Raw genomic sequence first — 16,147 nt, 5'->3', positions numbered from 1 at the left:
GATTTCTAGAAGATGTGTTCAGCCTAGTGGAATTCTTGATTTAGATTACACTGACATGAAAAATACAAACTAAAATAAGGCCTCAAATTTTTACTGTAAGGTTCTTCAAGTGCGTCTGTGTGATGGAGGCAGTAATGTGAAGGTGGACTGCCAAATCAATGTATTATTTGTATTACTTAATTCCACCCATAGATCTCGCTAATCCAGAACTAACCTATGAATAAGTAAGCAGGCTTTATCTCAATAAGCTTAGTTCTGTAGAGTAGTACATACATTGTTTTGTCAATAGGAAGAGGAAAATGTTTGGCTCATCAGTAGTTGAAGAGTTGTGCAGTATATGAGCCCTCTAGAGTTGCTGTTAAATTACTGCTTACAAAATAAACAAATGCTTTTTTTCATAACCATTGTTCAAGTAAATAGGCACAACAATCCAATACGAAAAGATTTTATTTCCAGTGGACAAGGGCACACACACCATTAAAAAAAACAATTAAGGCAGACAGTTATATTTAATACACTATATCCTACAATTAAATTAATGACATCAAACAATCTTTGCCAATACCTTTTAGCATGGGCTCCGTTCTTACCCCGGAATGCAGTGTTGTGTAAGTGAATATTGGCATATTTACTCCAATTTCTCCCAAGCCATGAAATTTACAATCTCATTGGCTCAGATGTTGGAGGTCCCACGGTGGCTTGCACTCCTCCCTTTCACATTCTGTCTTCAGTGTAGGAGGGCTGGGCGACAACCCGCCACCCTTGCCACCAACGGTAGCCTCCAGCCTCCTCTGGCAGGCCTCACCTACCAGAATCTGCTGTTTGGACTATACCCAACCTTTGATCTATTTGGGGTCCCTGGAGCAGATAAAGAGCTTTAGGAAGCCTTATTTGAGCCTTGATCCCCTGCAACAGGGGAAAAGCTTCACTAAAGAAAACCCCTCTAAAGGACACTGACCCAGCTATGATGGTGTAATGGGCTTTAAGGAGGTCGACAGTAAGCCTTCTTACTGAGGCTTGATCCATCTGACATTTGACTCCTTAAGGTGAAGGTGGAAGGGACTTCTCCACTCTCTCTCTTAGTGTTCCTTCTGACGTTGGGCCATGGCTGCCATTTCCTACCTTTCCATGCAAAATCAGCCCATATATGGCCACTGTCTAAAGTCACTTGTGTTGCCATGTGAGTTTGTGGCACTTTGTAAGGATAAAGAGGCTAACAATCAGTGAAATTCCTGGTGAACCACTACTTGAGCGACAGTGACATAACACACAAAGCTGAAGATGATTCCCTACACAAGAAGGAAAATGTATTGAAAGTGCAGTCAGAAAGGATTTCATTAGATTTGAAGAGTTAAAAAAGAATAAGGCATTTCTTCACATCCTCCAAAACTCCTGTGTTGGAGGCCATTGCTGTCCTGCCAGCCTGGGATCCTTGGCATGATGGGGTTTGTAGTCGGTGGTAATAATGATTCTATTCCAGGTTGTCCGCATCTGGAGTGTGTTGACTCTCAGAGGATTGGAATGATAATTCACTTCCAGTGATGAGAGGGGAGGTGGTGGGGATCTTCAGGCAGGTCTGTCAGACATTTGGCAGGTTATAGGAGAAAAAAATGTCATAAAAGGTGTAACAAGCCATTGTAACCTTGCTTCACTCTTTATTTGTTTGTTGTCCTGCAATGGGAACAAAGTCTTATCTTTTTTTTTTTGATACATTTGGGACTTGAATATTTGTTGACATGTGCCCAAGTCCTTATACTGTGTGAAATGCTCAGACAGTATTTCCAGCATCCCTGACTCTCCAGGTGAGAGTAAGACTGCGAACCTGTGTCAGACAAGAGCTTTGCAACTGAGGATAGGCACAGGCCTCAAGTTTGTGTGTAACATTGGACAGCAGAGGTGAGGCTGTTGTTGCTGTTTGTGAGGGGGTGGGAGACGGCTAATCCTTATTGGGGGCAGTGGGGTCACAGAGAAGGCTCTGGCCCACGTGGCTGAAAGCCCTCCCTGCGCACGGAGGGGTCGAAGCGGGGTGTGACCTCACAACGCACCAGCAGGGTGTCGTCCCGCACATATTGGCCCTGCTGAAGCTGCTGGAGGTGGAGGAAAGTGACGTAGCCAAAGCCCTTGGGGTTGCGTTGGGAGGTGGGCCGCTGGAACGCCAGCAGGTCGGGCTTGGTCTCCATCACCTCCACGTGGTGCTGACCGTCGGCCTGGTCCAGGATGGCCAGCCGGATTGTGCCCTGGAAGGGCCAGGACAGCTGCCCGTCAAACTCGCCCTGCATGGTATGCACAAACAGGGAGATGTAGTTGGAGCAGCGGGGGGCGCTGGGCGTCTGGAGGTGGAGCCGGAGGCAGAGCTTGTAGCCCGGGCGCCCAGTATAGAAACCCGGGCTGTGGATGACCACGGGCTGGCCTGCCTCTTGGCTCCGCAGGTGGGCAGAGAAGCCCTCCACCCGCCACACATAGACGCCCTGGCACTGCTGTGCCTCCAGCTCCCGCACTGTGTCCTCCAGAGCGCGCACCTGCCTCCGTGCCTCGGCCAGCTGCGTTGCCTGCGTCTCACTGTGGATGCTCAGCTCACGCAGCTGGTGGTCCTGGCGCACCAGCCGTGCCTCCAGCTGCTGCACTGTCTCACGCATGTGCCGGAGCTCCTGCGTGCATTCACACGGGGACGCTGCCCCACCAGATGCCCCTGCACTCTTGTCCTCGCAGAACGATGCCACACTTCCTGGCACTCCAAGCTGTGGGTGGGCAAGTAGGTTCTGGCTGCGCAGGAATTCAGCCATGTAGTGCATGTGCATCTGCGTGAACTCCTGCATGTGCTGTGCCAGGTCATTTCGCTGCATCTGTGATGAGAGGCGAAGAAGAGTCAGCGCAGTCGCTGTCCATTAGGGGTGTACTGGTTCTGAAACCGAGACTAAAACCGCGATACAAATGTCCACGGTCTCTGTTAATCTCTCATTACATTATTAATGCAACAAAACAAATTTTTTATTTCACAATTAACACTATAACACATGTAAAGCACAAAATTATTATTCTATTTAGGGGTGTTCGGTACAGGATGTTCGGTTTAGCGCGCTGTGATCCGAGTGAATATAGTCCAGCTTTAACCATGCACGTTACGGACATAACTTTTTTTATGCTCTGATGGTCAGTTAGCAAATAGGTCAGTTAACGAATAAAGTGATAACTGACAAGATACAGTGTGCCCTCTCTTCTACATTTCTGTGTGCAGAACTAAAATTAAAAACTCAGTTTCCTATCCGATTCTGTAACGGAGCCATAATTTACTGAATTAGCAACTGAATTTACTGAAAAAGCAACTGAATTAGCACACGTTCAGTGATGCAGCCTCGTAAGTATGGTGACCGCAAAGCCAGAGCTTGAGGACCCTCCCATATCCTTCAGGTCTCCTGTTTGGGAACATTTCGGTTTTCCAGTGAACTACAGTAGCAATGGGCAAAGACAAGTGGATAAGACGTAGGCAGCTGCAAGCATTGTTCAACTGAAATCGGGTATGTTGCTGGCAGTACGTCGAACATGATTACTCATTTGAGACGGCATCATCCAAATGTAGGGATGGTAAGATTCACCGATTTGAATCGGTGCACCGGCATAAAAGTTCACGATGTGATCGCCCTGATTAAAAAAGTGTGCACCAGATAATTTGGGATGAACTCGGGATGCATCGTTTCTAACATCTTTGCATCGGTAAAATCTGATTTATTTATATATTATTAGTAATAGAGGTTCTATGCCTTTATTATTTAGAAATGTGACCAATAATTTGTGACCAATAATTTTATATTTAGATTGAGATATTTAGATATTTAGATCCTCCTTTCTAAACTGTTTCTCAAGCACACTCTCTCATCTCCACTGCTGTGACAGTAGCCAATGTTTGTCAAGTCTCTGGGTCAAGTCCTGCACGAGTTGGAGGCATGTCTGGGCAAGTCACAGATTATCATGGAGGAGGAAGAGCTACACGTTCCACCGAATTACTACAAATCAAATGTTCGGCGACATTTTGGATTTTTCAAGAGAGACAGACAATTTGACAAGACGCATGCAATTTGCAAAATATGCCATGCCGCTATAAAGAACACAGGCAGCACGACTAACTTAAGCAAATGGAAATTTTTTAGTTAATTTATGATGTGCTATCTACTTAAGAAGAACCAAAGAAATAAAGTCAAACTATCTGTACCATACTTAATTGGTATAGCATCATATTCTTTTCCATCGCATCGTATCACGTTGAATCGCATTGTGTTGAATCAAATTGTGTCGAATCGCACTGCATTGCAATAGGGGTGAATCATATCCTATCACATTAGTAGTTGCTTCATATGTATCTTTAATGTATCAGATTGAGATGTGTATCTTGTTTTTTCACTGTACTGAAAATGTACCGAACCATGACTTCAAAACCGAGGTACGTACCAAACCGTGACTTTTGCGTACTGTTACACCCCTACTGTCCATACACCTCCCATCATGCAGAGACAGACAGAAAGAATAGGAGACATTCAGCTCACCCTCTCCAAGCATCCAAAGTAGCTGAAGGTGCAGGCGACTGGAGCTTTGAGGCAGTCAGTGTCGCAGTGTGATGCTAGCTGTAACAAAAGCAGAGAAGCAGAGTCATGCTTCAGGGTCTGAGACCTCATTGATCGGAGTGACTACAATCACTGGTTGCTATGACCTTTAAGCAAACTGTTGTGCTGGGCTGGCAAAAGCAGATCATTACAGGCAGATTTATGAACACAAAAGCAAGCCAGGAATGACCCGTGGTGATATGAGCAGGAGGTGCTCAGTTCCTGCCTCTCACCTGGTCTCGAATGAATTCCATGCCGCAGTACTCACACATCACATTTGCCAGGGGACACTGTTGTTCGTGAAACTAGGGGAGCAAAAAGAAAAACAACTGTGTAACACAGCAGCCTTGAACACCATGTGCTGGGCAAACCACCTTGGATGAGGGTGGCTGCTTCGCCATTAAATAACTGCAACAATCCCACAATAAAAAGACTACGCCTTGGTGACTTTGATGGATAGTATGGTGGGAATCCGAGGACTGTACCTGTCTGTCCTCAAAGACGAATCTCTCCATGCAGTCAGCGCATGAAACAGAGCGGCGTGGGCACTGCTGGGTCTTGTGCTCTTCCAGTTCACTCTTCCATACCGCGTCCTGGCACAGCGGGCAGGGCACAGTGGCGAACTGGCACTGTGCCACATGAGCCTAGGGAAGGGATATGAGTAACTGGCTGATGAGCCTCTGCTGCTTAGCTGTCACCCCTCCAAACAGCAAGTAGACCCCAAGATTCTCCAAATCTAAATATTATTCTATAAAAAGGGTTGGGGGAGGAGGAGAGAGGGTTGGGGGATCACCTTTGCTGCCAAGAAAGATCAGCAGCCTCCAGGCTTCAGACTAATTTGGTCTGGCTGGTTGGCTGCTTGGTCACTCACCTCTAGGTGGCGGAGCTCCATCTTGTGGCTGCAGCCTGTGTTGGGACAGCGCACCGTGAGAGACAGGATCTCGCGCTTGGCAAAGTTATCAGAGAAGAGCTGAGCCTCCGTCAGAACCTCGTTGTCCACCGGGCACTTGGGACCCGCATCCCTTGCAGTGCAGAAAGGGGCAGGCATATTTATCATGGGAGTCAGTATCATGAGTGAAAGAGGAGAGTTAAGGGGCACTGAGGAAAAAATTACCAGTAGTTTACCCATGACACCCTATGATCATCATATAACATGCAATTCTACAAACCCCCCACTGTGAATGCAAGTTTACTAGGAGATTCTACCAAATGCATTAATTGAACTGAATGTGCTCAGTTGAAGGCTTCCAACATGTAGCAATTTAATTTCCAGAGCATTCAGCTGGCCTCTTTCCCTGGGTTCAGTGATCAGTACAAGGCAACAGGAGCCTTTTAAAATACTGAGTTGGGCAAGGCTAGTCAGCTCACCGGAGGGACTTCTCGATGCACCCGCGACAGAACCGGTGCCCACATGGTGTCTGCACAGCTGCTCTCAGAGCCATCAGGCAGATGGGGCACTCGTACTTGCTCTCCAGTGGTGGGTCAAACTCTACGTCATAGCCCTGCTGGTCCACCTGCATCTGGAGGCTGGAGGAGGATGTGAGGGTGGTCGAGCTGTCTGTGAAACTGAGGCCTGAGTCCCTCTCCTTCTCTATGGCAGCCGCACAGCCTGAAAGCTCCGCCCCACAGCAGGCCCCTTCCAGGCTGTCCTTTTCCATCTCGTAACACGATTGGCTCATCCCCTGTATGGGAGCAAGTGTGGAGGGGGTGGCAACCATGCCATATTTTGAAAAGAAATTAGCATAAACACACCAAAGGCCTGATGTCTTCCAAATCCGATCCAGCCAAACAATTTCCCTGTGTTTAACCTTACATGGAGAGATGTTTGTAAATATATTCTTACACACATATGTGTTTTCTCTGCTTTGTCCTGGCTCTGCCAGCTTTGGGTTCTGAGAATGGGGTAGTCTGGGGGGCACACTCGCCTCAAATGACATCCAAAAATGGTGGACAGTGGCTGTGGATTCAGGCAGACCCTTTGGTTTGGGCAAAGGCAACACCCATGAGGAAACAGGTGCTACCAGCTAGTCTTCAACAGTATGGGGGGCAGACAGTGGTAAAAAAAATGCACACACCTGTATGGAAGTGTTTCCAACACAAATAGCAATTCAGGAGAAATTTTCATAACTGTGTTTCAACAACATTGTGTTGCATTTTTGGCCATGCACAAAGACAAATCAAAAAGGGGCTGTGCTTGCTACTTTGGTTTTGTACTTTTTCTAATCGGTAGTTAAGCAACAGTTCTCCCTGTATTTTGATAAAAGTATGAAATAAACGGCAATGTCAGCCATTTTAGATGCGTTCACAGGTGTGATCCAGGTGTCCTTGGCAGCCACATTCTGAGGCTTACACAACCACATTCCAAGAGGTGCATAAACTCAGCTATAATTTCCAAGGGATGCTTGAAACCAAGCCTGGCTATTGGTTAAGGATTTGGCGGGGTTTTACTCCAGAACTCAGAGAGGATAGATCATATTGCCTCAAAAACAGGTTCAGCACTCACCCACTCTCTGCTATGCTGGGTCTAACAACTTCTGTGACTGTTACTGTTTAACATTGTGAAAGCAGCTTAATGTTCGGTTAAAAAACCAATAGTTGCAGTTCATGGCAAACGCAGCAAGTTCTCTCTCAAATCAGAAACCACAACTTGTCATGTGTACCTCCCAGGGCTTTCCAGAGATTGTCCTATGGTATCTGGTCCTGCCTCCTGTCTGACAGCATCCGTGACACGTTTTTTTCAATGCCAGTAAGATCTGCAAAAAGCAAGCATCTTTTAAAAACAGGGACAGCCCCGTTCAAATTCATGCAATCTCACATTTAAGTTTTGAACATGACAACCACACGACATATCAGACTTTCCCATTTAGATCCATTACAATTTAAAGTCTACAAAAAGTTAATACTATTGCAAATGTATAATTTACCAGTCTGTGATGAATAGGTACTCGTACTTTAAGTAGAATTTGGTCTGTTAAGCGACACAAAACTTGGCAGAGAACAGGAACTACAGTAGATATACAGCCCATAGGCCTAATTTCGGTGGTTCCTCTTTCTTGTAGTACAGACTGTAATTAATGTGTTGCTGCTTAACCACAACAGAATCAGAATGAATGAGATAGAACAGAACAGCACGACTATACACATCAAACCCCGCCCCGCAACGCAACCCTGTTCTGTCGTCCTTGGGCAAATCCTAACATTCTTTTAAGCCTGCTGTAAATTACTACGTGTAGAAGAAATCTGAATCGCTGTCAAACTGGAGATAAATATATTAAGGCACACATTACATACTGATTTACCTGTTCAACAATGAAATCGAATATATCTGTCAATATGGTGGATTCATTGGGGACAACAGTTGGATGTGTATGCTTAACAGATTCCCAAAGAGGAGTTAGATTCACAAAGAGGTTTTGTGAATATTTACCTGGCAAAACATCTGTAGCTTTTTAAGGCCTACAGAAAAAAACACCAAAACGTTTAACACTACGTGAAGGTAGTCAGATCCTGTCAGAATCCAGTATAGAAACTCTGATCATTTTGTACGTCTACAATTAAACAGGCTACCTTTTCAGAAAGTTAACTAAAATGTAAAAACTTGTTACTCATGGCTAGTTAGAGGGCTTACTGGGTTATCCACCAAACGAATGCCACTGTTTTCCAACAAATTTTGTTAGAATAAACACGCCGGGTAGCTGGCAGTAGCAGCAGACGACCAGACAAGACGCAAATCAAAGCCAAATCTTAGCGGTGTGATGTTCGCGAGACGAAATCACGACTACCTAAAAAGTCAGCCAAAGAGCCAGTGAACAAAACAAGGCAACTGAAAGAGTTCGCCAGCTTGTATCAGCCATGTAGCTAACTACCGTTGCCGTTCTTAAGAAGTTAAAAAGCAAGCTATCAAGCTAGTATATTTTTCGAATGCAACCAATAACCTATACTGTCTTGAGAGCAACGTCGTCATACATTATAAATCGAAAAAGTGCAAATCAATGGTTTTAGCTTGCTCACTTGTTAGCTACCGTAGCCAAATAGCTAAGGAACTTATCAGCCTGAGGCTGAGGAGGTTGCTGGCTGTCTATCTACATCTCATTACCCGCGAGAAAATACACTGCCGCTATATACTAGCTACACGGAGCACGATCAATATTATAAGCCATTTAGTTATGTTTAGGTTTTTGCTCATTACCTCACCAGAATGTCAGATGCATGTCCATCTCCTACATTTCATGCCTGAAAACGTTCCTGGCTACTTCTTCCTGCATTTTATAAACTTCAAATAAGTTCTGAGTTTCGACCTATTACACTGGCTACCCAGCGCCCTCTTGAGAGCGGAGGCTAACGTGGCCTAGACACTGGCAAGATGCGTAAGCATGCAGAGTACTCTATTTCGTTTGAAAAGTGTTTTCATTCCTAACAATAACCACATAAAAACTATCCAGCTGTGGCTTACTACTGCCCAAGACTGAGTAAAATTAGTTAACTATTTCATTTCAATTTAAACCCCGTAAAAAAACAATGAAAGATTAAAAGCAATTACGTTGTAACTGAAATAAATCGTGGACAAAGGACTAACACATATTTGACAGTCATTAGATATCCCAGGCTTGTTTTGACAGAATTACGCATAAAATTCTTAACCTCATACTCCTGAATGTTCCCATCAAATTTAGTTTTAAATGTAAAGTTGTACATTGTCACATCAAATCCATCGTCTTTGATACGATAAATCGAGAAAACTACAGCTCTATACTGAGAACAGGATGTCGGCAAATTAAGTAACTATAAGCATCGGGGACACTGGACGGATCCTGTGCAGCAAGGCAGAGATGAAAACACTCAGCAGAACTTTGTCCAGTATTGAAAATATTACCCCATATGGATCTTAATTAAATCAACAGCAGAGGGCGCATTATCTCTTTTTTATGTTTACCGATTCATGCTGTTCCACCACATATCTTTTTTCACCATTTCTGAAAACAAGTAAGTTCCATGAACAATGGTGAAATCCCTGCGTGCAATTTTGTTTATCAGTTCCATCTCTTGGCTTGGGGCAGCCAAGCATCCTGAAGAAGCTGAGCACAGTGGTCTGGCCAGTGTGTAGGCTCAAGAGATCAGCTGAAAATAGTGGAATAGGTGTTTTCAGGCTAATGAATGTCAGTCACTGACAGCTCAGATTAATTTTGAAATGTTTCCTGGGTCTGGCAACCAAACACCAAAGCTACACTCTTTTTCTCAGGCAAAACTACTGTAGAAAAAAAAAACTATTGTATTGCAGCTGTTAGACACACACGCCTGACGGTCCGACAAAAACCATTGGTGGCCATCCACTACCTGTAGTCACCATGGTGTATCCCATACCTTGGCTGCATCCCAAATGAACTTAATGACATCATTCTTTGATTGACATATCTTTGCACCCATGACCCAGAAACTGATAACTGCTCATTGGATTAAGAAGGACTCCACACGTCAAAGAAGTTTCATTTTGTATAATTCAAAGCTAATTGCTAATAACTACCCAAAGAGCTCAAGCTTGATAGTCATCTAATGTGCCCCTTCTGAACACCCAGAAACTATTCTTCATTTGTTTTGGTACTGCATGTACACAAGAAAATTGTGGCAGGATATCTCCAGATTTATACTTTATAATATTCATGATAACTTTCCTCTTTTATTTGAAAATGTTTTCTTTGGTTTTCTTGTCAATGACAGAGGAATTAAGAAACAATTCTTTTTAATCAGCCTTATTATTTTAGCTAAACTGCATATCTGTAAGTGTAAATTCTCATAGTGTCAGGAACGGGGATCGGGACACAAACGCGGACCACCGGGTAAACGTAGCCAAGCGTTTAATATCAATCAGCGGGCAGTTCGTCGTACAGGGACAGGCAGGGTTCAAAAACACGGGGAAGCAGTCCGGGGGCAGATCCAGGATCGGAAGTCGGGGCGGGCAGAGTCGGTAACCAGGCGGGCGAAGAGTGTCAGACAGGTTGAAGTCGGCAGGCGAAGGACGAAGTCGGGAGACAGGCAGGATTCGGCAAACGGCAGTCAGAATTCAGGCTTTTACTAGAGCGGGGACGAGACAGGAAGAAACTTACTGAAACGAACTAGCAACAAGACAGAGACACGCAGGGAAGATATAGGGCTGGGGTAACGAGGCAATGGGATGCAGGTGAGCAGGCAGGCAGGTGCAGGCAATGAGGGAATCAGGTGGGTGGGGACCCGGCGGGGAGCGGGGCGGGGCAGGAACACAAGGAAAACAAAAGCACAAGGACAGGGAAAACAAAAACACTGCGGCTTAAGGGGGCGGAGCCCTGACACATAGAGAAATGCTCTCAGTTCTGTTTTTGAGCAATATTTCATGCTGATGGTAAAGCTGTCAAATCTATATCTGTAAGAAATATGGAAAATGTCTAAATGTATAATTTCTGATATGTAGATTCCCCTCGTGTTTTCTGTTTTATTTTTCTTATTGTCTTATGTGTATGCATTTGTGTATACTATTCTGTATTTTGTCTAAATAAATAAATAAATAAATAACCCCCTCCCCTCCGCCACCCAAAAGAGTCATATGACAGATTCAACATTATGAAAGACATTTCCTCAGTTGCGGGATGAATCGATGTATCCTCACACAGACGTTTTTCAAAGATCTGTGATGTAAACTACCACACATCACATTCCACACTTTGCTTTATTGTTGCAATAACATGCAGTCACTATAAAAATATAAAAATAAGTATACTTCTACACCATCAAAGGACAAAGACTAATCACAACATAAATAAATTAAAATTTGAATTCAATTGCACACATTTTCACTGAACAGATTGTAAAGAGGTGATATTATTTTAAATCTTTTAAATATTTTACATATTCCTCCAAACCTCTGAATGAGCCTTTTATACAATATTCTGTTTTATGAATGATTAACCACCATGTACAGAATCATACATGTAACAAACAAACAAACCAATAAAAAAAAAATCCTGACAAAGGAGGGGATTCCTGTTAAACGTAATGAAATCAAACAAGTATGCTCCATTTCCCTCACTGTGTTATGTACCTCCTTATTTTCACTTTGCATTTCTTCTTTGTCTCCATGATAGGTGTCAACCAAGGAATTGAGGATGCAAGAGATACTGTCCCATATCTAAAGTACTGGGGTGTACCCATACTCTGTAACTGCCCATCACTGATGGCTGTTGTTCCCACTTCAACATATAGAATCAGTGTCAGTGGTCAGAAAAAAAGAATATTTCAACCTTAATTATACCAAGCACCACCAAAATGTGTAACCCTTTAAGTGCTCCTTAGCTGGGTAATGAAATATTTTTATATTTAATTTATTTGCTGTCATTGTTGGCTGTAAAGACTCTTCTCTCATTGAACCCAAAAGCTGTAGGCTTGGCCTACACTGAAGATGAATGCCTTCTGGGAGCCCTTGCTAGTCAAACTGGCTGGCCAGTGATGCTAAGCAAAAACATATTGTAAAAAAAAAAATAATAAACTATGATTTAAAACTGACTATTGACTGTTACAAATGTACTTTTTCTTTTTAACTAGTTTCTCTGCCGCACTCAAACTGCTTATAACATAACTATGTGCTAGTTCACTGAAAAATAATCCCCCATTTTACCTTCTGTCCTCACTGTCCACTTAAAGCACCCACCCCTTTGGAGAATATCTGCATAAACCGTGAATACACAATAGGGAAGGTTAAAATTCAGAACAATTCACTTGCCTATATAAATCTTGTTCCCAAAAGTTGCCAAACTAACTGTCTTCTTTAACAGCTTCACTGAGAAAATGCTCAAAGAAGGGGAAGAGGAAGATACTACCAACAAAATGAGTCTGAACATTTTCTAAAATCAAACTTCATGTAAGAAATGGATAATAAATACATTTGTATGTGGGAAGGATGACTCAAGGAAAGAGCTGTGCTGTTATAGTGCACCTAATGACATTGCAGACAAAGTGGAAAACACACAATACTCTGACTGGAATCCTTTGTTTCATACTGAACAAAGGATTTTACTCAGACTCTCTGCCGCACCACCAACCTAAGATTTTCCTTGTAGCTGGACACCTCATTAGTGACAGCCTTGATGCAGGCTTGGAAGTCCTTGGACCCTTTCTTGGCTTTGTAATTCCCCACATAGTCTGCCTTATTGGTCATGCTGCATGTTTTCACCAGAGCTGGAGCTCAGATGAAAGCCACAGAGAGTGCATCCATCCTTTAGTGAAGAGATGTCAATCTTTTTGACTGATCCCTGGTGAACAGTGTCCAACCCACATTATACATCACCAACAATACAATGCTTCAAAGAACAATGAACCACACAATGGAAGCATCTCTTCCCAGTCTATACAGAATGAATAAATCATCAAGTATGGTATCATCACTGTTCATAATGTAGGACAGCCAGTCACAACCAATGAGGCAAGTGGTGGCTGTTGAAGGCAGATGCATGCGTTTGTGTCTTTGGAAGTAGTGATGTTAAAATCTGCCTATCAAATATCTCAAATCTGATTCCATTTTATGCCAACCTACGTTTTAGTTCCCCAATTCCCAATTCTACTTAGCATCCCAGGAATTCTTAGTTCGCTTTGGCTTCTAGGTGATCAGGCTACATAGTCCATGACGTAGGATACCGTACCAGCACATTTAATATAACTCGCTGCCGTGTTATACTCTAAATCACAGAATATATGTTAGGCGGCCCACCTAGGGACTGCAGACTCGTCAGAATAGTGCAATACTTAAGACTGACTATGAGCGTAAGTATCAGTGGGTTTCGAGCGGTACGGCAAGAACATACGGAAAAACCTTGAATCCTGCTACGTGCCTCGTTAGAAATGGCCAAATGAGAAATCACAAACAAAGGTTAAGGCTAATATTTTTATTAATCCAAATTGTCCCAGTTAAAAGTATTCCAATCAGGTAGAAGTTCCAGAATTACAGTAAACAGTATGGCAGAGTGCAAATGATGGCAAATTTACACAGCTTACCTATGCGGAGTCACGTGGCTTTACGCTTGGTGCGCAGGAGTCCATGCTAACGGTGCTCCCTATACAGAGTCACATGGCTAGACCGGCCTCCTGCGCATTAAGCGTACAGCCTTGTGACTCCAAATAGGGAGCCCGTCAGAACGGTGAATCTGATGAATTGCATGATGCCTGAGGGCAGTGGAATGAAGGCCTAGCAGACCCCAATCCCTGTTAGAACAAAGCCAGTTTCTTAAACCACTATGGGATGATAGTTGCCAGGAAATTATCAGCAAATAACATGGCTGGTTTCAGACCTGGGCTACAGGGCTATGCCTGTGCTCAAAGCAAACATCTTGCCAAATGAAGGACAAAATATTTGTTTTAATTATTTTATTTTGTTTAGTCTGTGAAAACACATCCCTATATTTTTCCACATTTTTTGGACATAACAATTAATATTTTCATACTCCTAGACTCTACAAGCCTTTTCACCAATAGCACTTTCAAAAACCTTGGGGTAGTGCTTAATAGCCAACTGTACTTCTTGTCTCTGGTTTCAGTGGTGAGTCGGGTGTGCAGATTCTTTTTGTACAACATCTAAAGGATCCGCCCCCTATATATTCAACACAGCTCCTAGTTCAGGCCCTGGTCCTCTCATGCATGGACTACTGTAACTTCCTGCCTGTGCCATCAAACTCCTACAACTAATCCAGAAAGCAGCTGCACAACTTGTCTACAACCTCCCTAAACATGGTCAAGTTAAACCCCTCTTCACCTCATTTCATTGACTTCCTGTTACTGCTCATATCAAGTTCAAAACCTTGTTGCTGACATACAGGACAATGAATGGGATAGCCCCCTCATACCTACAATCGGTCTTCAAACCATATGTTCCGCCAAGATCACTATGCTGTGCAACCATGGGAAACCTGACAATCCCATCCAGATGGTGTCGATCCTCTGAGACACGATCCCTGTCTGTACTAGGGGTCGACCAATTATCGGCCTGGACGATTAACGGATCCGATTTTCAGCATTTTTACGATTATCAGAATCGTTATTTTTTATCCGATTGCCGATAAAATTAATTATTTAAAAAATGCGCTACTTTGGCTCTGACGCAATGTCCCGCAATAGCACTATCTGATTGGTTACACGTCACGAGTAATAGCCTACCAACACTGAAGGCTACTGTGCCACAGACGGCCACAGCGGAGCGCATTTGCAGACAGGAGCAGCTCCAGTGAGAGGAGGGAGCCGTGTTGCGAAGGGAAGGCAGCAGATATTGCTGAAGTTGCAAAAACACCACAATCTTTAGATCTATTTCTATGATGACAAGCATGCCCAGTTTCCCAATTACAATGAAAATGTCCCAATAATGCACTTTGTTGCAGTAGTATAGAGTTAACTATAGTGAGATAATAGAGTTTATTCATGTAGCTATGGATATCTTTGAGTAACATTGGTACCAGTGCAACTGGAACTTATTTTAGCAACCATGTTGCGAACGTAACATTACTCGCCCGTATGAGTTGGTGTTTTTACGTTATAGGTAGCCGATGGTCATAATAACCTAAGCTAATGTTGAGACTCGTAGAGCTAACTTGAATGCAATAGCGAACGTCAACAAGTTCATTTGTTGATCTATAATGTATCCAGCTGACTAGCAAAAAAATGACAGGCTATAACGTTATTTCTTGCATGTCATTTTCCAGGGCCGGTCATACTCTCAGTCTCAACCCACGACTACTAGTAACGTTACTGAAGTATGTCCTGAAGCTGCCTCTGACTTTGTTTCTCTGGAGAGCATGCTGAGCAACTCTGCTTTCTGCGCCACAGTCTGGTGCTGCTGAATTGGGACTACTAATTGAAACTCAAATTTCAGTACAAATTTAAGTTTTACTACTTTTATTTATTTTTACTTTATCTTTACTTTATAAAACTTTGGGGAGCTATTTTGTTTGTTTATTTATTTATTCATTCATTAAAATTTTCAGTTAACATTATAAGAAATGCTACTGGGAGCTCCCTGCACTTTTTGTTTTAAGATAATGTTGAAAAGTTCTCTTCTAATCAAACATATGCTTAAAGGCATTTAAACAAAGTTTTGTATTGCAGTTTGTGTTATTCTAAATTTTCACTGCAAATGTATATCGGTTCTAAATATCGGTTATCCATCTCCTTGATTACTAATATTCGGTATCGGTATCGGCCCTGGAAAAACCATATCGGTCGACCCCTAGTCTGTACTGCACCCTCAGCGGTGGAATGAACTCCCCATGGGGGCCAGGACAGCGTAATCACTGGCCATCTTCTAAAGCAGACTGAAGACCCACCTCTTTAGACTGCATCTTGGTTAACCCTAACACCTGCTACTGGTATTACTCACTGTTTATTTTGCATGTAGTATCACAGTGTGTTTTGAATTCTGTGATCTAGTGCCTGACGTATGGTATATACTTGGCTTCCTTTGTCTAGTCAGGCTGCACAAGTGTTGTTAGCCTGGTCTGACACTATTGCTCATTCAACCTGAATGGATACACTTATGTTCTTTTGTG

General features: G+C 43.2%; 1 protein-coding gene across 4 annotated transcripts; it reads right to left on the bottom strand.

The window, feature by feature from the left end:
* Positions 1-470: 470 nt before the first annotated feature.
* traf6 (TNF receptor-associated factor 6) lies at positions 471-8,858 on the bottom strand. Of its 4 annotated transcripts, none has more exons than XM_036535727.1 (8): positions 8,785-8,858; positions 7,256-7,348; positions 5,964-6,277; positions 5,467-5,617; positions 5,081-5,239; positions 4,829-4,900; positions 4,539-4,616; positions 471-2,843 (listed from the first exon to the last, which is right to left on the bottom strand). In XM_036535727.1, the coding sequence occupies exons 3-8, from the start codon at positions 6,272-6,274 to the stop codon at positions 1,962-1,964; spliced, it is 1,653 nt and encodes a 550-aa protein (XP_036391620.1). In that variant the 5' UTR covers positions 6,275-6,277; positions 7,256-7,348; positions 8,785-8,858; the 3' UTR covers positions 471-1,961. The 4 variants fall into 4 exon arrangements, with proteins under 4 accessions (XP_036391620.1, XP_036391621.1, XP_036391618.1 ...); XM_036535728.1 differs by having other exon boundaries at positions 8,790-8,857; XM_036535725.1 differs by lacking the exons at positions 7,256-7,348; positions 8,785-8,858 and having other exon boundaries at positions 471-2,273; positions 2,520-2,843; positions 5,964-6,809.
* Between the last annotated feature and the right edge of the window lie 7,289 nt (positions 8,859-16,147).

This window comes from Megalops cyprinoides, chromosome 8, assembly GCF_013368585.1.
Source record: "Megalops cyprinoides isolate fMegCyp1 chromosome 8, fMegCyp1.pri, whole genome shotgun sequence".
NCBI classification, from domain to species: domain Eukaryota; kingdom Metazoa; phylum Chordata; class Actinopteri; order Elopiformes; family Megalopidae; genus Megalops; species Megalops cyprinoides.
The sequence above is the reverse complement of the archived record's forward strand: the minus strand, read 5'-3'. Positions and strand labels throughout refer to the sequence as shown.